This window comes from Eschrichtius robustus, chromosome 9 (assembly GCF_028021215.1).
Source record: "Eschrichtius robustus isolate mEscRob2 chromosome 9, mEscRob2.pri, whole genome shotgun sequence".
NCBI classification, from domain to species: Eukaryota; Metazoa; Chordata; class Mammalia; order Artiodactyla; family Eschrichtiidae; genus Eschrichtius; species Eschrichtius robustus.
In genome coordinates this window covers 54,489,688-54,511,418 of record NC_090832.1, presented here as the reverse complement: position 1 = coordinate 54,511,418, position 21,731 = coordinate 54,489,688, and the positions used below count along the sequence as shown (strand labels likewise).

Below are 21,731 nucleotides of genomic sequence, written 5' to 3'. Positions count from 1 at the left end.
TAGATAATGTTCGTGATAGCATGTTCTAACTATGCTAACTCCTTTCTACATTCTTCACATAAGTAAAACCCTGTTCATTTTCATAAGCAGAGTCTTTCCTCAATTCTTCTCTACATGTAACAGTCAGTAAAGTAGCTATGAACCCAGGCTAAGTAACCAGAATCCTTTTTCAGGGACTGAGGTGAACACTGGAAGGAGAAGTTATCTTATGAGATCTGGGGTTGTCAGGACTGTGTAAAACCTGAAGGGGCAAGGCCCATCTTTCCCTACCATGTGGGAGAGGCTGCTAGAAAACAAAACAATCAGAGAAAAGCAGATGACCTAAGAGACAAAGAGAGACAGGTTTCCAGAAATATCATGTGCGGACCGGCTCAGGCTGTGCCTAAAGGCATGTACTGATCTTCAATTATGTGAACCACTCAGCTCCTTTTTTTTTTTATATGAGCTAGAGTGAGCTGGCTTTCAGGTGCTGCTCGTCAAGAGTCCTGACTGATACAGCTCTTCCAGGAGCTGCTCAGCTGGCCAAGCATGGGCAGGCTAGAAGAGGAGGAATCCACCGGAAGCTTGCCCAAGGGCTGGAGAGGGAAGCCTGGAAAAGGTGATCCACCAATGAGACAGACTGAAATTTAACTAAACGTTCAAACCAAAAAGTTTTAAAGTAACAAAGCGAAATAAAAAGAAATTAATTAGCTAGAAAATTAAAGAGTACAACTTATAAGTCCTAGAACCATTTCTTTCTAAAAAAACAAACAGCAACCAAAAAACTCCCATGCATTCAACCAAAGTGCTGGCGAAACTAATCAAAAGGGGGAGAGAAGTTACAGATGCTGGAAATTTGAAATAATAAAGAAATAGAGACAGGGACTTCCCTGGTGGCACAGTGGTTAAGAATCCACCTGCCAATGCAGGGGACACGGGTTTGATCCCTGGTCCAGGAAGATCCCATATGCCACGGAGCAACTAAGCCCGTGTGTCACAACTACTGAGCCTGCGCTCTAGAGCCCACGAACCACAACTACCAAGCCTGCGTGCCACAACTACCGAAGCCCACGTGCCTAGAGCCCGTGCTCCTCAACAAGAGAAGCCACCGCAATGAGAAGCCCGCGCACCACAACGAAAAGTAGCCCCCACTCGCCGCCAACTAGAGAAAGCCCGCACGCATCAATAAAGACCCAGCACAGCCAAAAAAAAAAAAAAAATAAAGACACAAACAAGGAGAGTAAAGTCATTCTAAGAACTATTTCACATAATCCCCTGCTAGTAATTTTAAAATCTCAATGACATGGACAATTTTCTAGGAAATACAGATGACTAAAATTGATCCAAAAAGAAAGCAGATCTAAACAGAGCCCAAGAAATAATTGCAATAAAAGAATTTGTCCCAAATAGCTCTAAAGATGAGGCCTTTTAAATTATCAAGCAGATAGTTCCTGTGCTATTTAAACTATTTAATAATAAATGCAATGGCAACCATTTATTAAGCACTTACTTGTGTCAACCACTCTGCTCCACGGTTCAAAAACATTACCACTTAATTTTCCCCACAACCATACACAGTAGTTGTCTCCAGATTATAAATCAGAAAATTGAAGCTTAGGGGCTTCCCTGGTGGCACAGTGGTTAGGAGTCCACCTGCCAATGCAGGGGACGCGGGTTCTAGCCTTAGTCCGGGAAGATCCCACATGCCGCGGAGCAACTAAGCCTGTGCGCCACAACTACTGAGCTTGCACTCTAGAGAACCACAACTACTGAAGCCCGCGCGCCTAGAGCCCACGCTCCGCAACGGGAGAGGCCACCGCAATGAGAAGCCCGCGCACCGCAACAAAGAGTAGCCCCCGCTCGACGCAACTAGAGAAAGCCCGCACGCAGCAATGAAGACCCAACGCAGCCAAAAATAAATTTAAAAAAAAATTTTTTTTAAAAATTGAAGCTTAGAGAGGTTAATAAGCATGACCAATGTCACAACTCTGATAAAATTGTGGAGTTAAGATTCAAACCTGTCTTTCTACCTCTAAAGCTGTTCATTAAATGAATATACACTACTGCTTTCCCATGAATAAACAGGTTCCAAGATCTCGAAGGGTTCTCATCAGCTGCTGGGGAGAACAGGGTAGAAAAAAAATTCTGGAAGAAGGGAGACAAGTTAGGAAGCTACTGAATGTCTAGCTCAGTGGCAATGCATGCCCGAACCAGGCAGTGCCAGCAGGGATAAAAACAAGAAGCGTATGAGATTTTACACAGGCAGAACTGGAGCTCCAGAGAATGGTGTGCATGATTAAACAGAGATCTGATCCAATCCAATGTTATACAGGAGAGACCCAGAAGTCTTTATTGTGACACATGCCTTGATTTCCCCCAATGAGAAAAATTAGAATCACAAACACTGTCCCTCTAATTTACAAAGATTTTATGAACAAGTGAGGCATCTATGAGAACCTTAACTCCTTGAAAGTGCCCTATATAAATCAAAGGTGTTATTATTGTTCTCTAATCATGTCTAAGCATTCTCTAGGGCAGTTTTCCCAAGCTTTCTGGATCTTAAGAATTACCTGGTGAGGTGCTTGGGAAACAGATTTCTACTCAAATCAGATGCTACAGAAGTAGACCTTGGGCATGTCTATTTTTAACAAATACCCAGGTGATTTTTATGACTGAATGCTTTCCCCCTGGACATGGCAGCATGGGCTGGTGAATGGATTCCAGATACCTAAGAGAAAAGAAAGAGGCTCAGAAAAGTCAGTTATCTTTGTTCTTTAGTTGTTAGTTCTTTAATAACTGTTTTCCCAAAGATACCATGTCTGATATCAGCATTTCTCATAGAGGACATGTAGATTATTGGAACCAAAGCCGAGTAGCTGCCTACGGGGAAAATATTAATGTTAAATGTACACAAGCACCTTAAGAATTTCATCAGTGGTTTGGGGTCTGCTTTTCTAAAATGGAGCTTTCCCTGGCGGTGAACAAATGGGGCGAGACTCCCAGCCTCTACTCAAGAGGCCTCCTTTTGGCACTGACCTCTAGCAGCTCAAAGGTTAAGCGGCTCACCCAGCTCCAATCTCTGGTCTCCTAGGCTGATGTGTGAGTCCAAGCCGGCATGGGCCACATCTGTCTTGCTCATGACAATGCATCCCTCTCCTCACCCCCATTTAACCTAATGCTTGGTGCAGTGGGCACACCGGTAAACCCAGGACAGGGGAAGAAGGGGAGGGCATGAGCACATATGGAGAAGGAAGGGGAATGAAACCAGTGGACCTATGGCATTAGGGCCAGCCAGCATCCATTCTCCTCCCCAGGGCTCTACCCTGCTTAGTGAGACACTAACTTCACATAGCTGTCCTGCCACTACAGAAGCCAAAGAGGGTCCCTAAGGCTTTTTACCAAATCTTTTTTCATTGCCACAGTACAGCCAAGGAGTGAGCACACATCTGGAGCTTGGCCAATCCAAACTCCCTCTCCTGGGATGCAGTCACTTGAACAAGTGACAGAGGGCCGAATCACTGTAATCATTGATGCCATCAGCAGTGCTGGGTGAAAAGTGGAAATTCCCACCACGGAGTCCCACAACTGCCTGCTCCAAGCCTGGCCCTCAGTGCATCCCAGGAGCTGGCCTCATATCCTTGCTATGGATTCCTGATTTGCCTAACATGGTCAGAATTCATTTCTACTGCTTGCCTCAAAAACCTCATTACAGAAAGCAAGAGAAAGAAGACAGAAAAAGACAAGAGAAAGCACTGCTTAGGAAAGAGGATGGCCCAGGACCAGCAGATTCTATCATACTTTTGACAATTACCCCATGCACAGATCAAAAGGATGTTGTTCCCTAAATACATATTTCAACTGTGGATTCATCAGAAGTACGTTTGCGAACATACATAAGGCTAAACATTTCTGTAGGAGGTGGTGAGACCTTTAAGACCTGAGACGCCTTGCAGATTGAGATGATATGTGGTAACAGATTTACCTAGAGCATTTCCTGTTTCCAATAGAGGAGGAACAACACAGTAGTAATTCTCAAGCCAGGTCCTTACATGAAACATTAATGAATGGATGACAGGCCGTTTCACAGGCCAGCTTTGCCAGTGGGTTCAGAAAACACCAATTAAAAGAGGCGCTACCAAATAGCTTTAAGGTAATGTTTGGCCTAGTTCAGTCATCGTCCTTCAGAACAACTAAGCCACACTTAGATGCCGCAGTTCCGCTGGCGGAGGTGTGGGGAATTCAATGCTTAGAATTTAAGTATCTTCTTCTAAAAAACTAGAATTCAAAAGGAAAATCCTGCTTCGTTTTGTGGATGAAAATAAAAAGACAGAGGCGTCTTTAAAGTTCAACATTCTGAGTAAGCAAATAAGAGGACTAGATTCTGAAGGTCTACATCTCAATACATTGAAGCAGCAGTGCCCAGGATGTATCACCTTTGTACAGATCTCTGCTGTGTGGGGAAAATGAATTTTTTAAAAAATTTATTTATTTATTTATGGCTGTGTTGGGTCTTCGTTTCTGTGCGAGGGCTTTCTCTAGTTGTGGCAAGCGGGGCCACTCTTCATCGCGGTGCGCGGGCATCTCACTATTGTGGCCTCTCTTGTTGCGGAGCACAGGCTCCAGACGCGCAGGCTCAGTAATTGTGGCTCACGGGCCTAGCTGCTCTGCGGCATGTGGGATCTTCCCAGACCAGGGCTCGAACCCGTGTCCCCTGCATTAGCAGGCAGATTCTCAACCACTGCGCCACCAGGGAAGCCCGGAAGATGAATTTTTACATGCATTTTCTCAGTTGGGTGTCATTAAAACCTTGGAGCTAGATGAATTGAGTGTGACTATATTCATTTTATAGATGAAGAAAAGGAATCCCAGGTAAGGTAGCTGGCTGTGCTCAAAGGCCAAGAAATGAAAGACCAAGGGCTATGACTTCTATTCCCGTCTGGCAAATGTTCTGTTCCTCCACCCTGCCTCCCAACAGAGGTGACATGGGAAACGGCTGGAAACTCAGAGGATGAAGGAACTACTTAAAAAGAGGATATTCACAGTTTGTCCTAAAGTCTTCGAAAGAACACCATAAACCAAAACCAAAACCTAAAGTCTCTTATGCTGTTAATTATATACAGTATTCCTCAGTTCCCAGTCAGCTTCATCTGCTGTCTGTTGGCTTAGAGACATTGAACTGGCCCTTCACGTTAGTGGAAGTCCTGGGAGCAAGCTTCCACGGTTGCCTCTGCGGCCTGACAGCCTGAGGGGGAAATGCAAGTGGACAAAAGGACCGTGGCTCACCCAGCTCCCCCACCAGTTCTTGCCCACGCGGGCTCTGCCCCACTTTAGGAAAGCACACCGCCCAGGGAGATCTAGGCCAGACTGATACCAGCACAGAGCAGCAACTCCTCACACTACATGCTTTTAGGGTTAACCTCAAAGACCAAAAACAAAAGCAAGCAAGCAAAGAAAAAAACCACATATTAGGATAGGCAGAAAGGATCCCAGGGAAAGGTGTTGACTGCCCTCAACTTTGTTCTCCACTGACCTCTGTGACATTAAAATACCTACACAGAAATCCTAGGCTATTTAAATACCCTAGAGATGATCAGAAGTCCTTTGAGATGTAAATCTTTCCTGCCAAGGAAGGGAACAGTGCGGGCAGGGGAGGAGAAAGGTGACGTTTCCAGCTTTTTTTTTTTTTTTTTTTTGGTCTATAGAAACTTTATTATTAATAGCCCCCAAATGGAAACAATTCAGATGTCTTCAGTAGGTAAGTGGTTCAACAAACTCACATACGACTTAGCAACAAAAGGGAACAAAATATTGATACATGCAACAATCTGGATGAATCTCCAAGGAGATGCTCCGCTAAAATAATCCATTCACAAAAGATTAAACGCAGTATTATTGCATCTATATAGCATTCTTGAAACAACAAGTTATAGAAATGAAGGCCAGGTTGCTGGTTGCCAGGGGTTAACAAGGGGACCAGGAGATGGGGAAGGGGTGGATGAGAGGAAAGTTGATGTGACTATAAAAGGGCAACATAAAGGATACTTGTAGTGATAGAACGTTCTGTATCTTGACTACACCGATGTTGCACAACGCTGGTCGTGATACTGTACTACAGTTCTGCAAGATGTTACCAATAGGTGAAACTAGGTAAGGGATACATGGGATCTCTCTGAATTATTTCTTACAACTGCATACAAATCTTTATTTTCTATCTGAAAATAAAAAGGTTAATTAAAAATAAAAAATTAGGGCTTCCCTGGTAGCACAGTGGCCAAGAATCCACCCGCCAATGCAGGGGACACGGGCTCGAGCCCTGGTCCGGGAAGATCCCACATGCCACGGAGCACCCAAGCCCACGCGCCACAACCACCGAAGCCCGCATGCCCGGAGCCCATGCTCCGCAACAAGAGAAGCCACCACAGTGAGCTTCTTTACCTGTAAGACTGAGGGACTGTTCTGCTCATTACCTTCACAGTCCCTTCTCAGCAGGTGTAATGGGCGACCCCTAACTACTCAGCCAAATGGGGTATGGGGAAGAAGACCTACGTTCTGTATTCCTTTGATCCTCTCTGAAACAAATGGTAATGTAATTTTTTAGAAGGACTGAACATAAAAACAATTTTTTTTTCTTTTTTTTTTTTGCTGGTTCCTATTAAGAGTTCTTCTCTCATGATCCACGAGGGATGGAGCTGTTGTTACTGTCGTTTTGCCCGAGGCAGCTCTCAGAGAGGGAAAAATAAATTAGTCATTTGATATCTGCAGCTGGTATTCTACATTTGCTTACCTCCTGTACCAAAGCCCCAGGACAGAGCTTCTGTGGAAGCCAGACTTGACAACTAGTTACAATGACAGCAGCTATCCCATGAAAGGTGTAAATTCTTCCTTTCTGTATCTCCCCTTCACTAACTCAGTAACAAGTTCTGGAATATTCAACCAAGAGGCTGAAGCCACAATAAGATGGAGTAAAATGGGGAGACTCTTCAAAAGGCTACAAGGACATTGCTTCTATCTGGACTTTAGGGCTGCAAAACCAAGCCCAGGGATGCAGAGAATTTCTCACTATCAGGAAGGGGCGCAGATGGTGCCACGTGGACTGACTGCACCACGATGGACGGGGAGGCCAGGGGAAAGAAATACGCATTCGGTACTCTCACAGGGACCCGACAGCGAGACGGCTGCCTCCGCAAACTGCAAGGGATTGAGAGGCAATGCAAAGCTGGGGGGGCACAGCAGTCCCCTTGCTGGTGACATAAAAGTCTCTACTATTCCCCAGGACGTGTGGTCCATCTGCACAGTGAAGAACACAGGACCATGGTAAGGTCACTGGATTTGGCAATTGGGCTGCTGCTGATCACGAAGAGAATGGTTTATACTGATGGGAGACAGGACAAAGGAAGAAGGGGTATCAGCTACATGGAGGGGCATGCAGAGTGGCTTATCGACAGGCAAAGAGGAGATGGCCCGTGATGGTATCTGAAATGAGATCTGAACAGGGCACGCCCAAAGGGGCCAGGACACCAACTGAGAGGAAGAAAGAGGCTGCAAAGAGCTAAGGCCGAGCGTGGGGTTTGGGGTTCACTTGTTTGTTTGCCACAGGAAACTTAGGAAGTTAAAGATTAGGAAGTGAATCACATGCACATTACTGTCAGTGGGTGGGGGATGGGTGTCTTGCTATTAGTAGTCTGGAGGCTCAAGTTACCTTGGTGTCAAAATATCGGGGTGCATCGAGGCTGCTACACACTTCCTTCCATGACCTGCAAAGGACAAGCTGGCAGACCCTGCCGAATGGGAAGTATGGACTGACCACCTGTTGGGACCTGCCTATCTGTCTTCAAATCCTTTTTAATGACTGCAAACCTCCCTCTCTGCCATCTCACACGGGAAACTTCCAAGGTTGCCCTGGTGTCCCACTTACCCCAGTGAGATTTCACTATGGTTCAGACACCTCAAGAGTATATCACACTTACGAGATGTCTAAAGGGCTTTTAACCCAGAGCCTTCCCTTTATCTTATTATTGTTTAGGTTGTATTTCCATACAGATGCTCCTAGAATTACAAACATACTTTATAAAGTTGTAATCACTGGGAGCCCTACAATCTTGCATCCTTCTTCCACTTCATATTCTACCGTGAGCACTTTTTCACTTAGTAAGCAATCTTTACAGCCCAACATTTTAATAGAGGCATGTACTATTTCGTTAAGCAGATCCACCAGATTTGACTTAAACAGTAAACTATCGTTGGAAATGGCGATTTCCAATTTTTCACTATTAAAAATAATGCCCCAAACTGGCCCTTTTCTAGATCTGCCTATTTCTGAAGTGACACTATTACTCTCCCAGGAGGCCTGAAAACTCTTCTTAAGTATTTGCTTTTTGCTATCAGATGGGTTGATTTTTCATCATTGCTACTGATTTTACATTTATTTGGTACATACTCACTTCACTGAACGCATTAATTCTAAAAAGTTTTCAGTTGTTTCCCTGAGGTTTTCTAGACACATAATCATAGAATCTATAATTAATGATAATTTTATTTTCACCTGTACAAATTTCAGTTCATGTTTTATTGCACTGGTCAAAGCTTTGCAAACATACAAAAATAGTAGTGACAGAGATATTCCAGCCTAGTGCTTAGGTTGTTTTGAATATTTATCTTATTAAAGTTATTTCTATTTTTAGCTTTGGATTTTCTTTAATTCTTAAAATATTAACTAGGTTAATTATATAATATAGGTTTACTTGATCTATGAATATAATAATATTAAATTGTTCTTGAATTCCTGTGACAAATTCTGCTTTCTTCTTTTTTTTTTTAACCTGCTAACATTATTTATAGTCTTTACATCTATATTCACAAGAAAGGTTGGTCCATATCTTCACTGTCCAAAATGGTAGCCACCAGCCACATGTGGCAAATGAGCACCTGATTATGTGGCTGGTCTGAATTGATATGTGCTATAAGTATAAAATATACACTGGATTTTGAAAACTTAGTTTTAAAAAAAAGAATGTAAAATATCTTAATAATATTTTATATTCATTACATGTTGAGATGTTAATATTTTGAGTATACTAGATTAAATTATTATAATTAATTTCATGTTTCTTTTTACTTAATGTGTTTCTTTCTACTTACTAGAAAACTCTGAATTATCTACGTGGCTTACATTATATAATCTATTGGGCAGTGCTGCAACACTGTTTCCTCTTTACAAAGGTTGAATTGACCTCAAAGAAACAACTGAGTTGTGTAGGATCTTCTACAAACTGGAACATTTGCTATAAAATACGGTTACGTGGGGCTTGACAGCTTGAAAGAATTCACCCAGATTCAAGTCCCCACCACCACTGTCTTTGAGAATTTTCTAAGTTACAAGTCTGCTCTGAGATTCTTTTATAAAGGATAAAGCCTCAAATGCCAGGAACTCTCAGAGTTGGATAACCTATATTAAATACTAGATTAAACCAAAGACTTACCGATAGCATTTCAGATCTTGGTATAAATGAGCTATTAATGTTCCTCACTTCTGGGCTGGTTTTTTATTGAAAATGTAACAAGCAGTTTTTCTTTGTTTTAGAGGCTACGTGAAGATTTTCCTCTTTACACCGAGGTATGGCTAATACACCTGTGTGTACATGCCTCTAACTGCGAGTAGAAAACGTTCCTGTTGCTCTTCTGAGCATTAGAGAAACACACTCTGTCTTTTCAGTCTGAGACCGAAATTTCACTCATCAGATCTCAGATGACAGCTAGCTCGCGTCAATAACGAGGTTGTTTAGGGGGGACTGGGAAAGGTGTGTATGGAGGGTGCAGGGGGAAGGCACGAGCTGCACAGCCCTCTGACACCTGAGGTACACCGTCTGACCGTCTGAACAGGTTAGTGTGGGAGGGGGGTGGGGGGAAGCCGAGGGTACCTGCAGGAGGACATACAGAGTCCCACAGCAAGCAGAGACATGAATATACTCCTATAGTTTGCATTTCCAAAGCTATTACACCCAGAGTCTTTGATCTTTTATCATTTCTTTAATGTGAGGTTGATAACCATCTGGACTGCCTGGGTTCCACTCTTACGTGAACTTGGACATGTTACTTAATCATTCTAACTCAATTTCTTCATCTGTGAAATGGGAAAAATAAAAAGGCCTATGTCAGAGTTTGAGAACTGAATGGGATAGGGTATGCAAAGCTACCAGTGAAGTGCCCCGCACATAGTAAACATCCAATAAATGTATACCACGAAAATAACAGTGTATACATCAATGTCATCAGCGTCTATCCAGTGTTGACTGCAAGATCACCAATTAGCAAAGTTTCATCTACTAGTAAGTGGCTTGTCAACCACAGGACCAGCCATCATCAATTAAGGAACAGCAAAGTATGCATCAATTAACACGTAAACAAAAACTGGGTCATTCCAACATAGCTGCATCACTCAATCACCATCAAAGGCTGAAGGAATCCAGGTTGTACCCAATACCTCAAAGTAATTGTCATAGAGACAGTCCTTGGGGACAGTTTTCCAGAGATGCACAGGAAGTTCATCTCCTTCCCTCCATTACAGGCTACGAAGCTGCCTGTGACTCTCCATTCCCAGGCTCAATCCCTGTCTCAGCTCAGCCCAAAGCTGGACGGTCAAGGTCATCTGTGGCAGAGTGGAGGCGAGGAGGCAGCCCACACCTGCTCCCTGCTCCTCTTGGCCTCGCCTGCGGAGCTCGAGCCTTGGCCTGCACCTCAAGTTACCCATTTGTTTCTCACCTGGGGATGGTTACCGATCAACCTCTATAACCCACTGCTTCACCAAAGGAAAATGAAAACCCAAATACCAATCATTCTCACCCATGAGACCTCTGTCTTTCTTGAAGGGAATCAGGAAAGGGTGAGAATGAGGGAGTATAGATAGAAGTAAAAACCATTAGAAAAATCTCAAAATGGTGGTGTGCTTACTTCAAGGGAAAGGATAGGGAAGAAGTTTTAAGAGTTTCTGCAGTGGGCAGAGGAGGAGAAAAATGCCGGCCACGAAGAACACCTGAGGGCGGCAGAAAGGAAAGCAGGCAGGCCAGTGCTTCGGAAATGAAGAAGAAAGAGTTGATTCCTGCCTCTACTTTCTCCTCCTCCATGTATCATCGTGCCTGGCTAAGCCCTTCCCTCCACTCCGTTCCTGGTGAAGCTTTTCCCTAAGGACATGAAGGTGGTGGAGCCTGCAACCCCACTGACCAGGGAGTGTGCAAGGGTTGGGGATGGGGGATGGGCAAGGAGAGAATCCCAATTCCACTAGCCAGGTCCACATCAGAAGGGAATACCTTCCTGGAAAATCTGAATTGCCTTGGAAATCTGAGTTCAGCTCTCCAGAGAACACTGGTATATACGGTGGCAAGGGACCACAAGATATAAGAGCAGCTAAGACATAGGCTTTTAGAAGCTGGCTTAGAAAACTACTCAGCTTGCATGAACATTTTTTTTTAATGGGAAATGTACTCTGGGATTCTAAAGAAGCTCAAATAAACTTCCGGAATGCTGAGCACATTAGAAATTGTATACATATTTTTACATACTAAGTTAGCATGGCTATAAATAAAAGAGTCAGGGAACTTGGAGCGGACTGGAGAAACACTATTCCCTCAACCAAGCAAACTTAACCACACAGAGTATATGTAAATAATGAATCTCAAATGACAAGTCTTGGGCACTCCAAGGAGGAAAAAATATCCATGGGACATGGCACTTAGAGGTAAGCTTCGTTAACGAAATGAGACTTCAGCTCAAAATACTACGTTTCTCCAAAAGGATAGGAAAGCCTCATATTTTTAGACAGAGTAGAAGATTCTCCCCCACCCCCTTATAAAATATAAGAAGATGCTTAGAATTTAGTTTACTTATAATTTTATTGTTGTTGCATTAAAATCAATAAGTAATCTATGACCAGCATTCAGTTTTCAGGACCTGGTACTTCTTAAATATATACAATTTTCTTTCCTTTGGAGAAAATGTATTAGGCAATTTTTTCCTTCACATAATTTTTCTGTAGGTTTTCATTTTCCTTTGGTAAAATTCTGTTTTCCTTCTTTCAAATATTTTCATTTCAAATAGTTGGTTCATTAGTGTCCCTGTAAACCACAAACATTATTCAAAACAGTTACGTGATCTTCTATGGGACTAAAAATGCTTTCACCTCTTTCCCATGACCCATGAATCATTTCACAGAAAGTGGTAGTACCAACATGTCTATTCACCCTCTCACTGCAGACAACACAGGATGATACCAGAAGGGAAACGCCACGGTTACTGATGTCTAGGGTTTGGTCTGAGCTATGAAGGCTGCCTTATCTTTAATCATAAACCCTAATTTACCTTTGTCTGCTCGCTGTCTGGGTCTTCAAGCCAAGCGTAAGGGTCACAAATTTTATGCCCATGATAATCCTGTACCTGCAAAAGACAAAATATGGTATTAGATAACTAGTGTCTAATCCCAATTAAGTTACTACTTTCCGAATGTGGTAGAGAGATAGGAAAGGGGCAGTCAGAAATAGCCCAATTGGCTCACTGGCAATGTGTCTGCCCAAATTACCACATGAACCGAAGCTGGCAGGTTCTCAAAGGTGTCAAGCCACCCTTCATGAAAAGAACGTTTTAGCTGGAGAGGGAAGAAAGATGAAAGGTCAGAATAGGAACCGCTCCATCTGTACAACACAAAACAAAGGCCTGCCGCTGTGCTAAAGAAACTTGAAAGCGTGTTGTCGGCAGCAAAGCACAGAATTACACAATGCAGTGGGGATGCCGGAAGGGCACGCTTGGGAGGGAGCCACCACACGCGAGTGCACTGCCCTGTTCTTGCTAAGCTGACTGATGATTAGAAAATCTCCCTACAATGTACAGTACGATCCTTTGTGCCCTGAAGTCTGAACTGCCAAAAAGCAAGTTAACTAATGTGCAATGATGCTAGCTGATGTCAGCTGAGAAAGCTGACTTACATGCCATAAAAGAGCGTTTCTAAAACTGAAGCTTTTCTTCCGTTTAGTGCACTGTTATGAAATGCTTTCTTTCACTGTGTAGAAAAGGAGGCACGAAGGCATCACGCATTGGGACTACCCTGATATTTGATGAATAAAATTGCTGAGTGCAAGAAGGGCCTGGCTGAGGGGACACTTTCAGGAGAACTCACAGGAGCTGATCTTCAGAACCACGTGGGAGCTTCTGAAAAACCACATTCCTGGGCCTGCCCTCAGACCGAGGCCAGAAGGATGACAGGGAGTCGCCACTCCCCAGGTGATGATGCCTAAAGAAACTATCCACAGGTAAATGTCGCTACAAAACCTCTCCATTTCATACTCACGTGATTAGTCTAATCAAATGAAACCACATGGACAACGTCTTTCCAGTCAAGTCTCTCTCAACAACTCAATAGCATTCCGGCTAAGGCTTCTTATATGAGGTTGTCCAGAAGACTACCAGTGCCTCCAATGAGTTTTGCGTCTGTCTCCTTGTTTTGTTCCATAACACCAAAATGTAAGGGCTATTTCCGAAGGAAAGAGAACACTCTCCTGGAAAAGGAAAACCTGCTGTTTCTACTGCTGGTCAAAGTTTCAGCGTGGCTGCTGGCCAACTGAGAAGAATCTCCCCCAAGCCTCAAACCTCAGGCTTTCTGCAAGGGGTCAGCATCTGTCCTCATCTGGTGCCAGAGGAGAGCACCTGGGGAAATGCACACCTGGAAGAACAGGCAGTTCAGGTGGAACACAGGAACCGTTCTCAGCAAACAATGACTGACAAGTGCAACTGACACAATCAGATGAAAGCCTTCCTGATGAGTCTTCCTAAAATTACCAATTTTCAATCCTTACCAAAAGCCTCTCTAAATTTTAGCTGATTATCATCACTGAAGAAAAGCTTTCTGTCTTTTCTTCTCATCTGCAAGTCTCTTACATTTTACACACCTTGGAATGGTTACAAAATACGCTTATAGTAACAACCATCTTTTCCTCTGTCAATAAGGAATCAAACAAATTTAAACTTGTGAAAGATCTTCCAATCCAGTATTTTTAGGAGCGATGTCAGGCACAAGATGGCAACACGCCCAGGGCCATACCGAGTTCAGAATCAGCGCTGTGACTCCAAACAATCTGCCAACAGCTTTTCCCCAAATATTCCTTGGAGGGGACAGACCGGACACTTTAAAAATGTTCCTCGATTATGATGCTACTAAAACTCAGATATATCCAAAGACTTAACTTTTCACAAAGAAGGGGAAAAGATTAACTGCAAGTCATCTTAGTTTTATGGCTAAGTGAAGGTGTTGCCAAGTGCTAGACCCAAAGCAATGAACATTAGCTGAATATCCATATTGTTGTGCCTGATGCTTTAAAGCAACCCTGTAAGAGAGCTGATGATATTCCTATTTTCCAGACTGCAGAATGCAATTCACAGAGACTGGAAGGCCACAGATTTACTGTGAGCTAAACACTGCGCCATAGCCACGTTATCTGATTTGGTCCTCACCGGGAGGTTATTACCGACTCATTTTTCCAGATGAGGAAACTGAAGCTGGAGAGAAAGCAATTGACAAGGGTCAGATTGTTAATAGGTGGGAGGGAGGACTGTGACCCACCTTGAGCCGACCTCAAAGCCTGCGGACTCAACCTTTGGCTAATGAAGCAGGCCAGTTCTGAACTGGCAGGTGCACAGCCGGACCTTGACTCAGAACCCAGTGTATCCTACACTGGACTGCCTCCTGAATGGTGTTTACCTCTGAGCAAACAGCCCCATCGCCATCTAAAGCAGACTGAAGTTAAGTTATCAAGCAGACATTTTTAACCAGGACAAGAAACTGATTCTCTCCAGGAGAATCCCGGGAGCCAAGTGCCCTCTCCCCATCCCGCCCGCTCCCTACATTTTTCTTTTACAAGACGATACCCTACAAATGGGGTGATCTCATAGCTACATCCCCTGAACTCAAGTTGTGCAGTATCTGATTCTCCCATCTGATTTAAGTTTGCAAACCATGCCTTACTTTCCCGAGAGGCTTTAAAAATAGAATCCTGATAAGACACTGTTACTATTCAATATTTCACTTGTATTGTTCAACAGCTCACCTGCTGCCTTCAGGACGAAGTGCAGACTTGTACACACAGCACGCAGAGCCCATCAAACCTGGCCCCATTTTCTTTTTTTTCCCTTTCCAGCCCCCTTCCAAGCTCATCCACCCACGGATATTCTGGTCACAATGGCCTTCCTGCCATCCTAAAACAAATGCAATTCCATGACTGTACAGCCCTACATAACGATGACTTTAAGTCACACGCCAGGAATGTCCTTTCTACCTTAACCAACTGGCCGACTTCCAGGCTCAATTCACATACTGTCTCTTCCTACTAATGGAAATTAATCTCATCCTCCTCTGTGTTCTCCACTCACCCTATACATTCTTCTAACTGCTGCAGCAGGCCCGAATTCCCTGAGGGCAACACTCTCGGGGGACGGGCAACGGCATTACAGTGGAATGGCAAGGTTTCCAAAACTCTGCTCACTAAAGCAGAAATCCACCACAAAGGGCTGCATGCTCCAACCCCACGGTTCAGCAGGAGACTGCGCAGTATGTAGCTGGAAGATGCTCAAGGGAGAGAGACAGAGAGCTACAGCAATCTCTAGCACCTGCTGGAGAGAAACGAACCCATCCTAGAAATCAAGGCTACAATTTGAGCAAATGCATAAGTCAAGCCTAGGGTTAGTAATCAGGACTCTGTCCCAGGAAAAAGATACTCCATGCAGGCTATCAGGGCTGGGATAAATACACTGGGATCCACAGGGCAGGGTCCAGGCTGGACCAGAACTACATTTCCTTGGCCTTGAGGTTGATCATGAGTTCTCTGATGAAAAAGGAACTGGAGAGTATTAAAATCCACGGTGTACTCTTTCAAGTTAATTGTTCATAAGCTTTCTAATGTCTTCAAAAACTCCTCACTTAACCCTTTCAAGAACTGTAAAACACAGATAAGTGAACTGTAGGATTTTGGTAACCCGAAAAGGGAAAAACTAAGCAAGAAGCAACCCCGCCTTTAAAAATAAAACGAAACAAATCTAAAACAGCACTTATCAAACCACATAATAGTTCTTTATAATTTTATCTCTCCTGAAAACTCAAAGATCCTCAAGAACCAAACTGAGATATTCATGTCTTCCCATTACTAAAGTCCATTACACTGCAGGGCTAGACCATCATGTGAATGAATGAATGATGATATTCTTACTACAGCAGCAAGTAAGCTCTGTGATTAGCCAAGCCAGCCCTAATGGTTCATATATGGGAGAGAAGGCCTGTAACAGGTAAGTGATCTGCCAAAGAGCATCCAGCGAGTGAGTGACAAAACCAGAACTAGCGCTCAGGTCTTCTTGCTTGGTCTCTCCTCTTTTCCATTCCGGCTGGATCACTTTTCTCCCAGACACAAAGGAAACAACTCTCTGAACCACAGGGATAGAGCTTCTTGGGCTGTCAGAGTAAATTTAATAAGCAAGCAGCTGAACAGGCTGAGAAAACATGGTTACCAGATGACCACAGGTCAAAGAAACCATGGATGCATCAGTGTCACTTGGAAGTCTTAATTTAATACAATACGTCCTTTACTCTAAAGCCCCAGTACCCTTTATCCCCAAATGAGGCTGCTTTAAAGTACAGACTTTCTGGCATAAATCGGGTCAAAGCAAATAGAAAAAACCTAGAACTGTATCGTACAAAAATCTTTTTTATTTGGATTCCATTTTAAGTAATCTGAAGAATTTGGCTATTCCTACCAGAATCATGCCCACAACGTTTGGATTTACTCCAGTTCTTAAGATGCCAAACTAATTTTTACACACACACAAAGTGTTTGCCCAGAATTCCACCCTGGGGACCTCAACAGTGACCCTGAGGTCATCTACAGCTGAGGGAAACGGTGGCTAACCCCTGCACCAGGCAAAACTTCATTCTTTAAAAGGCCATCCTCTCCCCTTCTAAGACCTCGTCTCGCCCCCACCAACTCCTGTTCTAGTTTAGGAACACTCGGATCAACACTGCCACAGCTCGGGGCCCTGCTCCACCTTCCCCAGGACTCTACCTCGGCCCTGCATCCCCAGCGCCCGTCGCCCAGCGCTCGGCCAAGGGCAGGGGAAGCGCTCGATACACGTTTTAAAATCGAATGAATGAACTTCAACTCTAAGTATTTTTAATTTGTGAGTTGAAAAAGTTTGCTTTTGTTTTATAATTGGACATCACCTACACGCATACACACTTTTTCCTACCACCATATTTAAGCAAGAGCTTCCGCCAGTCAAAAAGCAGTGATACATTCCGTCTTCCCACGCCCTTAAGATGCCCATTCCCACCTGGGCGTCTGCCCTTGACCCCGCTGATCTTAGGAAGCGGCCCAGCGGCGGCTGACCACCGACTCCGCCGCCAGCAGGCGGAGGGTGACGGCCACCAGGGCCCCCTCAGCTAGGGAGGAGCCCGGCGCCCCCCGCCCGGCCTTGCAAACAAAGGCCGAGGGGGAGGGGAGGGCAGGAGGGGAGGGCAGGGGGCGGCGGGGGTACTCACGGCGGTCTCATCGCGGTACACGTCGGGGTACTGGAAGGACAGCATGGCCGGGGGCGCGGGGGCGGCGCGGGCTCCGGAGCGGTCGCGAGGGGGACGGGCGGGCCGCGGGGCGAGGCGGGGGCGCGGGCCGGGCAGCGGCAGCGGCGGCGGCGGCGGCGGCGGCGGCGGCGGCGGCGGGCAGCTCTCGGCCGGGACTCGCGACCGGACCTGCGGCGCGGCGGCGAGGACGTGCGGGAAGCAGGAAGGAGCTGTCGGCGAGGCCGGCAGCCCCTCCCCGGCGGGCGGGCCCAGCGGCTGCGGCGGCGACAAGAGGAAGGGGGCGGCGCCGTGCGTGAGCCAGGCCGGGCGCACAGCTCCCTCTGCAGGAGCGCCGGCCGCGCCCGGGCCGCCCGGGCCCAAGGACTACTGTGCCCGGCGCGCGGCGCACCCACGCCGGGACCACCGCCCCGGGCATCCCCGCCACACCCACCATGCCACGGAGCCGGCCACACGCCCCCACACGCCGGCCCCGGCCACCGCGCCAGGCACACGTGCGGTCACGCCGGCGGGGCCACCACGCCTCCTGCCCCCTCCCGCCCTCCCCGAAGTCCCCCCGCTGGCCGCTTCGCCATTGCCGCGCTCGCAGGGCCTCCCTCGAGTAGAACGAACCGCAGGGTTTGCGTATTCGATTCCCCCATCTTCCTGTTCCCGGACTGGGTAGGGGAGGCGAGGAGAGACCGGGCCTCTCCCCAGCCTTGAGAGCAAAGGGCTTGAGGTGACCTAATTTACACTGCCTGTGACCCTGGACTTGGGAAGGAAGGAATAATGGGTCATGAGGACCATAAAGGAAACACACCTCTTTTCTCAACACCCCTGGTGGGCGCTGTGTGGTCGGGCAGCTGGATTATTTAGGTGCGATGAGGTATGAGTAGGACAATGGATGAGCCCTTATTTGAGATTTACCAGTTGAGAGGGGACCAAGGTGGGAGGACTGGAAATCATCTAGGGTCTTTCGTTCATCCTGCCTGTTCCTTTATCGGCATCTCTTTTCTGCCAGTGTGTTTGTTTATTGAGCATCTTTTATGGGGGGAGGAGGTGCGGGGAGGTATTAGATGCTTGACCTCAAACCCATGAAATTTTAATAGTTATATTTATTCATCCTCGGGCTAGTGATAACGTGTTCTGGCCTTGCTTTCCGGACTATCAGGAAGAAGCTTTATAGCCCCAGTTATCAGAGCTATGGTGTGTGCCCAATGTGTTTTGTACTCCTAGCTTCTTAAAAGTCCTGGGAGGAGGGTATGGGTGTGACCAGAAAGTCCTTCACGTCCTGAATTCCAGGTGGGCACGCTAGCTATTGTAAACGTATGTCTTCTGTTTCATTTTTATTACCATCCCAATTCCGTGCCTCACCCACAGTTCAGCGTTTCTGTTAGTGGTGGGATGTTTGATAATTACGTTTTGCATCTGTTTCCAGACCCATCCTCCTTGGGCAACCTGAGAATCCTCAGTTGTGGGAGAGCTCACACTATTGATGCCAACTTTGTGCAAAACAAACACAGGGACTTAGCACTCTGTAGCCCAGTCACCACCTCCCGCCTTGCCTGCCTGTCACCTGGCCCAGGGGCTGCCAGGCATTACCTTATGCTTCTGCCACTTGTGGTTCTTTTTTAAGGGCAACCTAGGAACACCTGTCCCAGGAGATTCCCTAACAACAACAACAATAGTTAATGCTTATTAACTGCTTCTTATATGCCAGGAAATTACCTCATTTTAACTTTATTAGATAAGAACTAATAATATCGCAATTTTGCAATTGAGGAAAATGGGCTGTCTTTAGCCCGGGACTTCACAAATAATGGAAAAAAAAAAAAGATTCAAGATTCCCAGATTGCTCTGATGCCAACACTCATTCTTAACCACTCTCTGATGGTCTCCCTCTTCACAAATAAGTAGCATTCTGTGGTCTAACGCCCACCTGTTAATAGGTGGAACTTCCCTAGGACTTCGTTTTCTCAGGACCTGAGGTGGAAATTATAGGAATTGTGGTACCCAAAGGACAAATCACAACTCAAGTAACATCCTCTGTTTCCCTCCAGGCAGTTATCCTGGTGCCCAGCTCCTCTGGTCGAAAGCCAAAGGTTTGTACGTGGCCAAGGCAGTGCAGTGAGCTGCCAGCAATAGATAGTCTGCACCTGCAGTGAGGTAGCAAGGAGGGGAAGACTGGATATCCCTATCCCCCTCCTGCTGGCCTGGATGATCGTACACTACCTACATTTGCCATGTACTTGATATGTGTTGTCTGCTTTCATCCTCCTAACACAGACATTTTGCAGATGAGGAAAAGGAATCTCAGTAGCTTTAAAGGAAATTGTCCGATGTCATCACACAGCTAAGACAGAGCCAAGATTCAAATTCAAATCCGTCACTTGACTGCAAAGTCCCTGCTCTACCTTGACCATAGAAAATGAGGAGAAGGGAAGTATTTGGGCCATCTCAGAAATGGAAGTGCTACCTCCAGAATAAACCCCAGAGTGTCGTTCGACATCCGTCACTGCACACCATTTGCAAGGGGAATTACAGAATTAACACTGTGACAACTCATGCTCTAACCTAGAACTCATTACCACAGCACAAGGCCTTTGGGGGATGGGAACTAGCAGAGATACAGAAAGACCTCCAGGGAAGCTGGCTGCCCCTGCTCTAGTGCCTGACCTCAAACTTTGCACCCCACTCAGTTAACCAGAGTCACCCTCCTAAGGAGGCAGGCTAGTGATCATTTACTGCTGCTTGGCTATCTCAACCCCACTCCAAGTTCTTGCCAAAGTATTCCTCCCCACCAACCAGAGTTGATTTCTGGTAAATGCACAAGGATGCTTAGTCAATGGGGTAAGTGTAGACTGAAATCCACCTCACCCTCCGCTTGCCACTCTGCGTACACGGGCTGCATTCACCTGGAGGAAGGGCTGTCTTTATCGTCTCATAAAGGTCCGCCAGCAAGGGGCTGCATCTGCGCCGGGGGAAGCCTGTTTCTCTGATTCACACCAAGAGTCGCGTCTTGTTAGCTAGCACCCCTTAAAGCCTGATACCTCGTGTGCTTGCCCCGATGAGCCATTCTTTAATTTGACTTCTGGTTTCCAGGTAACTAGCTAATTACCCTGACTGACTGGTGGAGTGCAGTCATTTACGACTGCTTTCCCCCAAAGATTTACATTACGTTTTCCAGTGTGACTCAATGAAAGTTCGTATATATTCCTATATGCAAAGCATCACGCAGCATGAAATAGCACCTGGAATAAGAGTGAGGTTCTCTTCTTGGCCCTGCCGCTGTTTCACTGGCTTTAAATGAGTCCTTACATCGTCACTGTTTTTAATCTACAACAGGAGAGAATTGGGTCAGGTGGTTTCAAAGAATTCTAAGATTCTTTAGTTCTAATTAAGAACTCAAATGAAGATGCAGGAGCCTCACAACTAACTCAGGAATTAAGAATGAAGTTGCCCTGGGGGAGTGCTGGCCATACCTTGTGGACAGATGAAGGTAATTGTCTATCTACTGAAAGGGCTTTCTCTGTAGTTTTCTTCTGTTTTCAAACCATCCACAAGCACAGATTTGGCTCAGAGGCCATTGCTGGGCCTGCGGTTCTTAATAAATTCATAGATCTTATCTTTTTAGGAACTGCAGCTGTTCCCTTCTAATACTCTTCTCTCAATATAGCCATGTGGTTAAAAGGTTATGTGAGGTGTCTGGAATTACAGCTGTGAAGTCTCCACTCCCTCCTCCCCTTCTCAACTTAATGCCTAACTGAATTCAATACCAGAATGAGAGGAGAGGGCTGAATTAAATCCAGATAAAATTGGGCGGAGAACGTGGATCAAGATGAATCTGGAGTATTTTTCCACTTCAGCTTATGGAACTTATTTATACCATTTCTAATGAGGTTCCCAAGTTAGGTGTGTTTCCAAATCAGGAGAGAGAAATCTTTTTTCCTATTCTGTTATTAGGAGAAAAATCAGGTATGGCCCCTACATGTAAAATGAACTTGTTTCATTTAAGCAAAGAAAGGTGTTCATCTGTTCATCTGTTTTAAATTTAGAACTTAATACCTTTCAGCAAATACAACATGCAATACAAAAATGTGTCTGTTCAAAATTCTTGGCTATAAAAGTAGAGATAGGAGATTAGGAAAGAACAGAGAGGAAAAGAAAATGAGAT

General features: G+C 45.4%; 1 protein-coding gene across 1 annotated transcript in view; it reads right to left on the bottom strand.

The window, feature by feature from the left end:
- PREP (prolyl endopeptidase) overlaps positions 1–17,661 on the bottom strand; it is a 137,521-nt gene extending 119,860 nt beyond the window's left edge. The window contains exons 1-2 of the mRNA XM_068551380.1: positions 17,543–17,661; positions 12,331–12,405 (exon numbers count right to left, since the gene is read on the bottom strand). Of these exons, the coding sequence (XP_068407481.1) occupies positions 12,331–12,405; positions 17,543–17,587 (120 nt within the window). The 5' untranslated portion in view covers positions 17,588–17,661. The remainder of the gene's footprint in view (positions 1–12,330; positions 12,406–17,542) is intronic.
- Positions 17,662–21,731: the final 4,070 nt, after the last annotated feature.